This window comes from Hydra viridissima, unplaced genomic scaffold, assembly GCF_058129835.1.
Source record: "Hydra viridissima isolate aposymbiotic clone 2 unplaced genomic scaffold, HvirCarnegie_v1 scaffold_1, whole genome shotgun sequence".
In the NCBI taxonomy this organism is placed as follows: domain Eukaryota; kingdom Metazoa; phylum Cnidaria; class Hydrozoa; order Anthoathecata; family Hydridae; genus Hydra; species Hydra viridissima.
This window is the reverse complement of record NW_028324300.1, coordinates 16,130,205-16,144,438: the sequence shown is the minus strand read 5'-3', so window position 1 is coordinate 16,144,438 and position 14,234 is coordinate 16,130,205. Positions and strand designations below refer to the sequence as shown.

The 14,234-nt window shown below is 27.4% G+C and overlaps 1 protein-coding gene across 6 annotated transcripts; it reads left to right on the top strand.

Annotated features, from left to right (window-relative positions):
• Positions 1-223: 223 nt before the first annotated feature.
• On the top strand, positions 224-14,038 carry LOC145187579 (DDB1- and CUL4-associated factor 11-like). 6 transcript variants are annotated; one of them, XM_090095285.1, is made up of 18 exons: positions 224-477; positions 3,211-3,347; positions 4,183-4,214; positions 4,674-4,757; positions 5,700-5,767; positions 6,356-6,456; positions 6,562-6,708; positions 7,387-7,441; positions 7,537-7,605; positions 7,719-7,776; positions 7,985-8,077; positions 11,453-11,545; positions 11,642-11,731; positions 11,802-11,865; positions 12,227-12,339; positions 12,419-12,458; positions 13,480-13,589; positions 13,671-14,038. In XM_090095285.1, exons 1-18 carry the CDS (start codon positions 329-331, stop codon positions 13,761-13,763), a joined length of 1,596 nt encoding a protein of 531 aa, XP_089951411.1. In that variant the 5' UTR covers positions 224-328; the 3' UTR covers positions 13,764-14,038. The 6 variants fall into 6 exon arrangements, with proteins under 6 accessions (XP_089951411.1, XP_089951403.1, XP_089951392.1 ...); XM_090095277.1 differs by having other exon boundaries at positions 11,802-11,877; XM_090095266.1 differs by having other exon boundaries at positions 3,211-3,371.
• The last annotated feature ends 196 nt before the right edge of the window (positions 14,039-14,234 follow it).

The window sequence follows — 14,234 nt, the reverse complement described above, 5'->3', positions numbered from 1 at the left end:
AAGGTTTTCTGATATTATTACGTATTTTCAATGTGAATAGTACTGTTTTGTATTGCTTTTAATTTTTTTTCAAATTTTTGGATGAGATAACAAATAAGTCCAATGTTGGCATTTGTATTGTTGTTCATACAGATGAATGAATAAGTTTGTATATGTATGAGCTATACATAATGTAAAACAGTTTCTCTATTATTTTTTGTTTTCAAGTTCTTTGAAAATTATGCAGATTTCTAATAATGTACAATTCAGTTTTTTAGTTTTCAAATGCAAGTAAAAATTAAAATATTTCCAGGTAAAAATAAATCAAATCTTTCAATGATATTTTTTAATGGGAAATCAGATTTTCCAAAGAAGGAGACGTAGAACACCGCAAATGGAAGATTACATGTCATCTGATACACATTCAAGTGAGAGTACTGAGGAGATCACTGAACCTGGCAGTGATTTAGCAAGCATTCTTTCATTCTTATTACAAAGGTATGTTTTTTATGACTTCAGACAGTTCAAACAGCAATTGACCATTTGTTTATACATCTATATGCAAGCATGCAAGAATAAACACCTAGTAATTTTAATAAGTTTTAATAGTTATTTAACAACTAACACATGTCAAATTTCATTTGCCAGCTTTTTACAATCTATTTAAGTATTTCATGTTAGGTAAAATCATTTAAAAATATAAAAAACTTAATAAAGAGGCAACACTACAAGCAAAAATCCTAAAATAAATATTGTGTTTAATTCACAACAAATTTTAACAATTATTGTGATAAATAAACATTTTTATGCTCCACCTACCCACTACTATTACTTCTGTATCTTATTCTTTGCTAAAGCTCTGTTTATTCCGTAATCAGTTAAAAATTAATGGTAAAAGTATTTATTGATAATTTTTACATATAAAAATGCAGTTTTTTGTTCGTTAAGGTTTTCTTTCCTGCTGTTGCATTTAACAAGGATTTAATTTTTTGAGGCTGATAGCTTTTGCACTGGCTTTTAAGATTAGTTTCATTGTTTATCTGGGAGTGATACGGGTAGTTTAGGATAACTCCTCTATTTTTCATCTCACTAACCAGTGCTTTACTTGATAAATCATCTGCATAGGGGCTTGAAGAAATCTACTTTCCTTAAGTTTAAAAATTTCTTAACAGTTCTTAAACTCAAACACGATAACAGAAATTGCATCTGTCACTCTATTCTTAAGCTGATTAGTAGGATTGCTTCTTGCATCTTCAAATTCTTATCAACTGCCATTAACCTATGCTCACGTCCCTAAAAAGAAAACAGAGCTGCAATTTTCAGGATGAAGAAAAAAGTCTGTTTCTTTGAAAGTGAAGAGTAATTCTTTTAATATCAGGTTTGTTGAAGATGAAGAAAATTGGACTATATAGTAATTGAATGTAGTCAACAACTAGTTTCAGTTCTCTTCTTAAATCAATTGTTCTGGCATAATGGCTCGGATTTGCATTGTTATTGTCAGTCACCTTGAAAAAACAGACCCTGTAATTATATAATTACAAACAGATCCTGTAATTATATAATAACTATTAAATAATTATTTGAATTAAAATATTTATGATAAATATAAAATAAGTATTCAAATAATGAATATAAAATAAGTAAGCAAATAAATCATTTATAAATAAAATTTTTATCAAAAAATGTTATGTAAGTTTTCAAAAATTTGCTGACTTTTTCTGTTAGTTCCATACCAATAATATTCTATTATTTTTTAATATTTCATTTAATGAAGGTTAGTCAGTACTTTTTTTTTAATGTCAAACTTACTTGATTAAAAATTGTATGTATGTGTGTATGTGTGTATGTATGTATGTATGTATGTATGTATGTATGTATGTATGTATGTATGTATGTATGTATGTATGTATGTATGTATGTATGTATGTATGTATGTATGTATGTATGTATGTATGTATGTATGTTAGTATGTATGTGCATGCATGCATTTATAGATTTATACGTACAACTGTGTGTGTGCTCTAATATGATGTGTTTAGTGAGATACATATAAATAAAAAAGTTTTTTGGCAATCTGTAAACTTTTCCTTTTTTTTTTTTTTTTTCTTTTTTAATTTTTCAATTTTCCTTAAAACCACAGACTTCTTTTTCTTTTTTTCTTTTTTTTTTATTTATTCATGCTTTAAATATTTTCTTTAAAAGATATCTAACAATTAGTAAATGTAAAGTATAGTTGCTAATGACATTGTGATGTAACAATTTTTATCCAAAAAAAGTATTTGACATCTTGTGCATTTAAGAGTAGTACTTAGTTTAACATAAAAAGTTAAAGATGCTCATAAAAGCAATAAATGATTGGTTAGATTTCTCAGAATTCCTGCAGAAATTACTTCATTCCAAAATAATTGCAGTTCATTTTTTTGACTTTTACTGTAGTTCAATTGTTTAACTTCACTTATTTTACTGACCAAGGGTTTTTTGCAATGTAATTTGATAACCACTTGTTTTCAGAGCAGTTTAATGTTTTGCTAATTTTTTTAGAAGAAATCTGTAGATTAATTATATTTTTTCTTAGCCAGTTGTTGAAATTTGATGGCTGACCTGATTTTGCTTTGCTGAGAACAAATTCATTTGTATCAATATGCTTGATGATAGATATATTTGTAGACCATTGTGAGCAAACAATTCTAGCAGTTTTACATTCACTTTTACTACCTTGATGCAGTTTTCCTGTTGTTTCTTTTGTCTTTGCTGCATTTAAAGATATTTATCTTAAAAAATTATATATATTGCAAAAAAAAAAAAAAAAAAAATTATGCAAGTGATATTTTACTTTGAATCAAACTGGTGTAAAACAAGTATTAGGATGTTGTAAATTGACATTTGGTAGAATGCTTTATTGCATTAAAAAAACTCTAATGCTTTTATTGCATTAAAAACAGTACTCAAACTTTTGAGAGGCATCATGAAAGGCACATGGGGGATATCAAATTTGTTAAAACATAACACCATTACCTTAGTGATTAAAAAATACATAATATTTGACAACAGCTAAATATATTTTTTACAAAATTCTCAAAATTTTGTAAATAAATGAAAAAAAAAGTTAATTTATTTGGTTTTTTATTTAAAAAACTTCTTTTTAAAATGAAAATTTTACAAGCGACTAAAATTTTTTTTTTATGGGCTGTGTATTTACAATATATCTATTTTTTTCTTGACTGATTTTAGTGGACAAGTTAGATTGATTCGTGATGGTTATGCTGGGGGATATGCTGTAAGTCTAAGAAATCAGGATGGCAGCAGTAGCACTGATGATGAAGAAATTCCAGGAAAGGAAACAAGCAATAGATCTCCTTCCCCTTGTAGTGGGTATTTGCTTTATTCCTTAAGTAATTACTTTTTACATAATAGCTTTTTTGGTAGATTAAATCTATGAGTTGTAATAATATTTTTCAGAATTTTCATTGTGCTGTTCAAATATTGCACAATATAATGTATGAAAATTTTAATAGGAAATGATTCCATCGAAATATTGTTCATATTAAAAAAATTAAAAGTAAAGTATATAAAATTATATTTTGTTTACCTGTGTATATTATTTATCTGAGGGTTTCAGGGTGAGGGCTGGAATGACAAAATTAAGAATAAAAAACCCAGAATTTAAGCTCTGTTCTGGTTGTGGCTACTACATAGTTTTTTCATGATTCTTAATGATTAATTCAGTATTAAATATTTATTCTACAATATGTAACAAAAAGCAATCCCTTTATTAGCTTGAATTGTTTACATTACGAAGAGATATTTGAAGCCAATTTGGCATCTTATTGATAGGTCTTGGGAGACTTTTTCTGCTTCCATCTGATCAGCATTAGATTTAAAACTTAAGAACAAATTAAATTGCTGAGTTTTCATTGGGGTTTTCATTGAACTTATTGAACTTTATAGCACAAATAGATGGCTAATGCAATTAAAGGCGAGATGTTTCTGTTTACACAAAGAAAAATATGATGGAGTTTATGATCATGTAGTCCCAATTTTTTTCTGTACATATCTTCATTAATATTATCTTTGAGGAGTAGTTAGAAGAGTTTTCTTCAGTAAGTTGATAAAAAGATCTTCTGAGTGTGATAGTGAAATCTTTTTTTGTTTGTTTAAGTGTGTAGATTACATTTCACAGTTTGAACTTTTGATTATTTTTAGTTGAAAGTCCTCCTGATACAAGCGTTCTTGATGTAAGTATCTATAATAATAATAAATATTGTAATAAGTAAATTTTATTTACTAGTTATAATTAAAAAGCTTTATAATTAATAAATTTTTTTTATTAGTTAAGAAAAAATAGAGGTTGTAAAATTTTCAAAATTTTTCACCATTAATTTTCTGAAATTAATTTAATAAATGTTTTTTCAAATAATTTATGTTATTTAAAATTATTTGAAAGTTATATCTTATTAACTAAGCTTTCAGATCTATAAAATTTTGAAGCCAGCAGGAAAAAATATTAAGTGATTAAAGATCAGGTTAGAAAAAATCTTTGTTAGAAATAACAAAACTTTTTTCTTTAATTTATGGTCATGAGTTTAAACAATAGCTTTAAAGTTTCTCTATGTTGTCAGATGTGTATATTGCTTAATAATTGCATGATTTGTCTAATAAGATCATAATTTAAGCTTTGTTCAAACTGCTTTCAGGGGAGTGTATTAAAATCTATTGTTTCAAAAGATTCTGGTGTGTATGTCGAAGCTCCTTGTAATGTTTTGCAACGAGTTTTTCAGGTAATTTTATTTTCTTTTGTAATATTGTATATTTCTTGACAGATTTTGATGACAAATATGATAGCCAATTCATATTTTTGAAAAGATTTTGGCATCTTTATAGACATCCAAATTTTTTAAGGAGTGTTCTTCAGTTTTCTGTAAGTTTTTTTATCCTTAAAATAAAAGAATTTTAGGAAAAAGTAAATTTATTTAAAATGTGTTATAGTTTTCATATGATTTAAATTTAAAAAATAGTTAAAGTTTTATTGAATACTGAACTTGCTAAGCATTATTTTTTTATTTAAACTAATTTAACTTATATTTTTTTAGTTAATTTTATTTTTAAAAAAAACAAAAACAGTTGACATTTTTTTATTTTAACATCTATTTTTCTTTTTCAATTTTTGTTTTTGTTTTAAATGGGTTGAAATTTTTTTACATAATTTATTTCTTTATTTTACATAACTTATTCGTTTTTGTATCAAATATTAAGTTATAATTTTATCAAATAATAAATTATATGTACACTTTCATTTGTTAAGTTTTACAAAAAATGTTATTCATTTTTCAATTATGTAGACATTGTTGATTTTGTTAAACATTTTAAAAAACTTTGAAACAAGATTTTGATAAAATCTTGGTTTCAATTATACTCTTGTTTTCCTCATAACTTTAACTATTACTAACTTCTTTTAAAAGAAGATAAAGTATCTCTGTTCGTTTAAACATTTTATACTTACTAACTAAAATATCTTTGTCCAATGAAAACATCATTTTATATCTGAGATGAAAGTAGCTTTAAACCATTTTCGTTTCAAATGTTTTCTAAAAACGAGGTTATTAAATAAGTGATTTTAAGAAATTTAAACTTGTAAGAAGTGGGATCATAGAGCTACTTTTGTATATATATTTTACTATTAAACTCCTTTTTTTTTATATCTGACTAATTTCTGTGTTTAGAGAGAGACCGGTTGTTTGAAAAAAAGAAGCCATTTTCAGTTATCTGATCAAGCAATTTGTACTAAAGGGTATAGTTATTAACTTCAAATCTTCTTGTTTCTTTGAAAGATGTATGAAGATTTTGTTCAAATACCTTAGCAGATAATTTGCTTATCAAGATATCTCTAAAAGACAAATTAAATGCCTAAAAAGTAGTGCATTCACCTTTAGCTTAGTTTAAAATTACACAATAACAGTAAAAGTATATTAATTGTTATTGTTATCTATTTTGCTCATTGAGAATTTTTTTCATGGCGTTAATATTTAAATCTGAAAGCAAAAAATTTAAAATTGCAACACATTTTCATAGTTTCTATAGTTTTATGCAATAAGTTATAAATCTAAAGATTGTTGCATTACAAAATTTGATATCCATCCCCACTCCCTGTAACAAATCATGATAGAAACAAAAAACCCTCCTTCCCCTCTATGCATGCCATAATATATAAATGGCCCAAAAGCTGGATGTAAACAAGTTATCTTGTTTTACTTTAAGTTTATATTTATTTATTGGAGTTTTAGTGCTTAAGATTTTAAAGTTTAGAAGCACAATTGATAATTAAACTCAAAGTTTTTCAAATGTAGGGCTTAAGTATTTTGAATCTCTCCCAATTTAGTTTTCTTCCAAATGTGTGCAAAATTGTGGCGAAGTACAGATCAAAAGCATTTTGTGGTTTATATTCTTCTGATGGCACTGTTTTTATGTCTGCTTGCCAAGGTAACTTAGCTAAATTTTAGTCTAGTTTCTGGTGAATGCATATTTTTGTAAAAGACAATTTGTAATGTTGTAACTATTAGGTTCATATTGGAGTTTAAATTTTAGATCAACATATTCGCTTATATGATACTACGGATGGAAAATTCAAGTTGTTTCATGATATCACAGCAAAAGATGTTGGTTGGAGTATAGTTGATGCTGCTTACAGTCCTGATCAGCACTATATAATTTACTCAAGTTGGTCTGACTATGGTATGTAACATATAAGAATTTCTTTCTATAAAACCTTATACAATGGTGCAAAAATAAAAGCACATTACCTTTTTATAAAACCTTATATGCACTGGTGCAATCTAATTCAATTTTGATAACTATAGTTTTATTTGCTATTTATTTATAATCTTTCCACTGTTCTTTTCCTTTTGAAACTTGATCATCATCAACTTAAATCAACACAGCTTTCTCCCTACCTTCTTGTATTTAGAATCAACTTTATACTTAGATTAAATTGAGTCTTGTTTAATTTCCTTACCAAATAAACAGAAGACGCTTTCTTCTGCTTTTTCCTCTTTTGTCAAAAGTTGCTTTTTCAAACTTTACTTATGTTAAGAAATATTCTTAGGTGTTGGTTGCTTGTGACAAAAAAGCAAAAAAAAAATTACTTTTAGATAATATTTATCAACTTCAAAAACTCTGAAGCCTTGATTTCTATTGTATTTACTTATATTTCTCTGAAGTCTTGATTTCTAATACAGTTTTGTAACCTGATTGGTTAGTGCAAGTCATGACTTTTAAAACCGTTAACAAATGTGCATATATTTTTTAGAAACTAGGTTTAAAAGAAAAATTTAATGTAATTATTTCACCTTTGCCTTGAAATTGTATGGAACATTCTCTTTACATAATCTGCTTTATATTTCATTCTTTTAGTTCATCTATGCAATGTGTATGGAGATCATGAAACCCATCTGGCCCTTGATTTAAAGTAATTTTTTTTAATGTTAATTTATTGAGTTTAACAAAAAAAAAAACGAAAAAAAAAATTAGGAAAAAAAAACATTTGTTGCTTCAATTATTTAGACCTTTAGAAAGCCGCTTTTGTGCATTTGCAGTTTCTTTTTCTGAAGATAGCAAAGAAATTTTGGCTGGGTAATGAATTTCTTTTTTTCTTTTTTTTTTTTTTTTTTTCTTTATTAGTTTATGATTAAAAACTTTATAAACAAATTATCTTCATATATCAATTTATACATTTAATCTTTTAGTGGCAGCGACCGGTGTTTTTATATTTATGATAGAAGTAGTGATAGCAGAATATTAAGAGTGAGTTCAATTCAATTGCTTTTATTTTTACATAAGTTAACATTTTACAAATATATATTTTACATATAAAGTAATATTTCAATATAAATATATTGAATATATTTGTCCTTGTCATCTTTACTCAAACAAGAACTGTATTTTCCATTTCATTTTTTCCCAATGTAAAAAATTTGTAAAAAAGACAGATCTTTTTTTGCTTTTCATTAAGATTCAAGCTCATGATGATGATGTAAATGCTGTGAGGTTTTCAGATGACTCTTCTTCCATTCTAATATCAGGCGGAGATGATGGAATCTGTAAAGTGAGTTTGTACTGTTTGTTCACCTAACATTATAAATTTGATTTTATTTTGCAATTTTTTTTCAGATTCTTTACATTTCTCAGATTCGGATTTGGATTTATCAAATTCTTTTTTCAGATTCTTTACATTTCTCAGATTTGGATTTGGATTTATCAAATTCTTTTTTCAGATTCTTTACATTTCTCAGATTCGGATTTGGATTTATCAAATTCTTTTTTCAGATTCTTTACATTTCTCAGATTCGGATTTGGATTTATCAAATTCTTTTTTCAGATTCTTTACATTTCTCAGATTCGGATTTGGATTTATCAAATTCTTTTTTCAGATTCTTTATTATCATTGTTTTGTTTGAACTTTTGACTTACTGTGTGTTAATGACACAGCTGCCAACTTTAGGTTTTAAATTTAATATAGAATTACTCTTCCTTAGCATTTAAGACTTTTTAGAAGACCTTTGTCCCTCATGTAGAATCAATCTTTGTTGGGAAGTCTGTGAAAAACAAATTTATTTGATTTTTAGTCTGAAAGACATATGGATGATAACGGAAATGCTCATCAGCTGTAATTTCTCCTTTTGCTGCATATTTTAAAACAAATTAATACACTATTTGGATTCTTATTTTTTTTTGGACAAAATTTTTTAAAATTTCAATGGTATATTTCGATCCATGCTAAACAAAATAAGGGGCATGGAGTAAAATTTGCTTGTTGTTGATGTGAGGAAGATAGCATTTCTCAGAGTAGTGAATTAATAAAGAACTTTAACAAAGGACGGCTGTTAAGTGAAAATTTGACTGATATGATAATTTAAATTGCATGCTAAAACTCTAAAGATTATTTTTGACTCACTAAATTTATATTTTATTTCTAGTCAGAGTTCTGTAACTGGACATTTTCAATTTATGTTATTTGAAGTTTTTGATTTTGAAACAGGAAAAAATCATTTTACTGAGAATAAAATTTAAATTTTCTCAAAAGAAAAGTTCTCTAAAAAATTTCATACACTTTTCAGACCATGTGTTTACTGAATCTGTTTGATTTTCTTGGGTGATCATTAAAATTAAAACCTGAATTTACAGGGTTTTCTTTTATAAGAGGTTGTTTTGAATGTTTTTCATATTAACTAAAGTTTTTGAACGTGTTGGTGATTCTAAAGATATTGAAGGTTGGGTTGAGACTTAAGTTCTATATTCAAAAATAATTTATTATCTTATAATGATCTAAATGACTCATTTTATACAGATCCATTTATTGATAATACTTCATTTTGAAAATGGATGAATGCATACTCTGCATCTAATGTTGTGGGAAAATCCTTCCCAGGCTGACAAAAAATTATGTATTGAACCAGCACCTAAATTGAACCAGACAATAAAATCAGTGAATGTGTGGGAGACTTTATTATACTGCAAACCCTTATTATACAATAGAAAAATGATTGATTTTTTTATAAACTCAATACTAGTAATGAAAATACTAGTATTGAGTTTATAAAAAAATTGTAATAAAGTGGTAGGTAAAAAGTAGTGGATTAGTAAGAATAAATTTTCATCGCATAAAAATGTTTTATGTAGGAATTACTTAACCATAGTAATACAATCTTTGGACAGTTATATATCCTGTACCTACAGTATGTTCATCAGAATTTTATCAAGTCAGGTAAAAACTAAATAGTTACAACTAGAACTGTATTTTGTGTAAATTTGTATAACATGCTACTTCTCTTGTTTGTTTGTTTTTTTTTTGTTTTTTTTTCCATGGAAAGTTTCATCCTAATCCTTAAAAAAGGTCTTGCTAATTCCTAAAAAAAATGAATAGGTCTTTAATTTATGGTTTAAATTACCTTTAATGGTTAAACTACTGCATAATGTAAATTTTCTAAAAAAATAATAATTTTACCTGACTGAAGTTAATCTTTTCAAATTTACAAATTTCAAATTTTCCATCTACAATTAAATTATGTTTGTAATTATGTTATGTAAATTATTCATGTTCAAGAGGGTTAAGTCGGACAATCACTTAACCATGATTGTGGCTGTAGTCATTAAAGCCAGTGGCAGAATTTAGATGTTTTTGATATTTCCCAATAAATATCTTTCAAAAATGTAATCAATATGTTAGACTAAAATTTGGTGTCTTTTATTAGGATGGAAAGCTGGTAAAAGCCATAGCCTTATGAGCTGTTGACTGTCCTTTTGTCCAGTGAGCAACTTTCCTCAGAATACATCTGAGGAAAGTTGCTCACTGATTCAAAAGGACAAAAATCTAAGTAATGTTAGATCCGAAAGAAGTGTTATAAAAAAAATCTAAAAGTTCTCTTGCCTGTCAGCATCTCACTCTGGAGATATTTAGGGGAGATAATGTTTGACTATAAAGTTAGCACTAGTTTTGAAGCCATCATTTTAAATATTTTGAAATGACAACATTTGACTTGATTTTTTCTTAGATTCCTGTAGTGTAAATAATTGATGAAAATAAAAAAAAATTCCTGGACCTTTCACTATGAGTACTAAAACTAAAGTTCAAATTGACTTTTTCTTTCATACCGAAGAACATTTTAGCAAAATAAAAGATGGCTGAAAAGGCTGTCTACAATGTTATAATTCGATTCAAGAAGTTTGGCCATATTAAAGAAAGTATGCCAATAGAACAACAAAGGTAATAAACTTTTGCTATAAATTTTTCAAAATTTAAATGACAAACTTTAAGTACTGGTTTTCGCTTTTTCTTCTTCTTGTTTTATCAAGAGAAAAAAAAACAACCTGTCTTCATCAACTCTGGTGTCAAAATAAACACGGACATGTACATCAATATCCTAGAGAAACATGTTAGGATTTTTTTTATACCTACACTCCTGAAAAAACAATCTTCTGTCTCCCAGTTCACCAGATTTAAATCCATTTGATTACTCAATCACTGCCCTGAAAGCCTCTATCATTAAACAGAGGAATGTAATGCCCTATAACTATGCCAAAAAGACCTGTAGGAAGTTTAAGGCTAAGATTTAGGCTGTGATAAATGGAAATAGGCCTAATGTTGAGTTATATACACGAAATTCATGTAGGAAATCTATGAAATCTATTTTTTATGTTTAAAGTATATGGTTAGTTTGAATTTTCAATTTTTTCTTATCACTGACATTAATACAGATTTTTCAGGAGCTGTATGAAACTAAATGAACCAATTACTTGCTCTAATGTTTGAGAACACAGGTTAAGACTTATCTTAGGGGGCTTAAAATTGATTAGTTGGGAAACATCTTTGCATAGTGGACAACCTAAGTGCGTTTTATTTTCTTATAAGATTTATGACACTTTAATGTTTACATAAATCTTTTTTAATGTTTGTAATTTACATTTTAAATTGCTTATAAAGGTATGGGATCGACGATCACTAAGTGAGGAATATCCAAAGCCGGTTGGAATGTTTGCAGGTCACACTGATGGCATCACTTATATATGTGCAAAGGTTTTTAATGCTGTTAATTTTGTTGAGGGCACGTTTTGTTTGCTTATTAATTGTTACACATAAAAAATTTCAATCGTTTTTGAATATTTTTTAAAGGGAGATGGTCAGCATTTTATTACTAACTCTAAAGATCAAAGCATTAAATTATGGGATAGTAGAAGATTCTCGTCGGATCAAACGATTAGGGTAAGTGATTATTTACCTGCTATTAATGTTTTATCTTTTTTTTACTTTGTTGATAATAAATTTTTTTTAGGAGTTTCGTCGTTTGGTAGCTAACCAGAGCTGGGATTACCGATGGGAAAGCGTTCCTAGAAGATGTAAGCTCATTGGTACATCGTCAAAGTATCTTGTAATGTTAAATTTTTAAACAAAGCTTCCATGTTTGTATAATAGAGGCACTAGATGTTTTTGTAATAGAGGCACTAGATTTGCTACACTTGTGCCACTACATAATTTGATAAACAGAAGAAATACAATTAAGTAATTACTATTAATTACAATTACTGGTATCTGATATTTTCAACAAAGAGAAAAAAAATTAATAATGCTTTTCAATTTTTTTTTTTTTTATAGGAAAATAAAATTTTCTCTTATAAGCAATTTTCAAAGTTTTTGTGTCGTCAAATTCTGTCGTTTTTTTTTGTATTTTTTGATTTTAATGTTACTTAATGCTTGCAGCAATACGATATAAAAGTTTGCTTGACAAGGATGCTGTGATGACTTATCGAGGCCATTCAGTACTTCACACTTTATTGCGTGCTAAGTTTTCACCTGACTTTACTACTGGACAGGTAATTCAAATTTTTAAATTTTATTTTCAATTTTTTTTTTAATTGACAACTTTCCTAATTTCGATTTATCATTTTTTAGAGATATATTTACACAGGCTGCGCCACAGGCAGTGTAGTCAGTGAGTAGCAAATCTATTCTCTTATTCCTTATAATTCCCAATCTGATTAACCGGAAGAGTCCGGAAATTGTCAAAAATTATCCCCGGTTGCTGTCGGTTTATTACCAGAATTAGTTGTTTTTTTCTTCGTGTAGTTAAAAACAAAACATCAGCGATTTCATTTTTAAAATTTTCATCGGTTTTTTTTAATTTGTATAACTTTCAGTTACAAAACCTGTCGAAATTCGAATTTATTTTTCGAGTTCGGAATGGACAAGCTGGACGGGTTTTTCAATAGGTATTGTGATAGTGGCTGCACATAATATTGCAGATTTAGCATTAAAGTTGCATCATCGCTGTCAATAACATAATAAATATCAAACTTTCAGTTTGTCTGTTCCATTGGTTGTGCAAAGTCACTGTTTTTGTTAACTGATTGTTTGAGATGTTTCAGAGACAATCTTCAAATGATCTTAAGTTTTACAGAATAAATCGTCACAGGCCGCTTTAATGTTAAAGAAATTCCCGATTAAAGATCGTAAAAGATCACAATAACAGAATGGTTTCTTATGCTGAATAATTTAATCAAAATAATTGAATCAAAACCAATTTTAAATTTAATTCAAACAAAATATCTTTTTACCTGTTTTGATTTATTATGAGTTTTTTTTTTTTTTATGGCTTGTTGTATACAAAACTCTTATTCTAAATTTTGCATTTGTTTGGTTTCCTAAATGTTTTAAAAGCAATAAAAAAAATAAATTTGTAAATGTTTTTTAAAGCCATGTCCATGTAAGATTGTAAAAAGATATACTTTCGACTTTTTTTTAACTGCAAGTAAATAGTTAATAATGCTATAAAAACATATCCATAGCTTCTTTGTCAGTGTAAACTAAAAAACGAATGGTTATTTTGGGGGTTTACAAGACGCTCCGTCATTATTAAATGTCCTAGGGACTACCACTAAGTAGTTAGCAACTCTATTGCATTTTCTTTTGTTTTTAATCTTTTGATAATAAAAAGGAAAGTATAATTATTTTAGTTTATGACGTACTGACCGGAAAAGTGGTGGCTAAGTTGCGAGGTGCTCATCGCCAATGTGTACGAGATGTTTCATGGCATCCTTACGAGTGCAACATCATGTCGACATCGGTTAGTATTTTGTTTTCCTGGTTTGTGTTTGTGAAATGTTATTGGTTTTTTAGCTCAATAAACTCAACATTTCGTCTTTAGTGGGATTCTACTATCGGAAAATGGGAGTACTCTCCGTCCGTTGGAGAAAACTTGGATGAAATAAAAAATAAACGGACGAAAATTTCAACCTAATATTTAAAAACTTGCATATTTAATATCTAAAAAGTGTTCGTATGCTGGCATCATAGTATCATCTTATGCTGGCATCATGCCATCATCTTATGCTGGCATCATAGGAGCTTGTAAAGATTGTCTTGATGAAGATAATCTTTGCAGCTTATAATTTTTTTTTATTATTGATAATTTTTATTGATGAACTTTTTTTGCGCTCTTTCAAATTTCGCAAAATATTTTTTGTGCAGAAATGTAAATCTTGTTCTAATAACGGAAATAAATTTGATCACGAGTAATTTTTCCTCCCCTTAAGGAACGACACTTTTGGCTGTCTCCTTATCACTAAACACTTTTGGCTGTCTGCTTATCGTATGTAAATTGTCAAAAGCTAAATGAGTTAATGAGTCTTGGTACATTTTCCTATCTTTATCAACGACGTAACTATTTTCGTAAAAATCGTTACGTAATTGATAATAAAAGTTAATAACG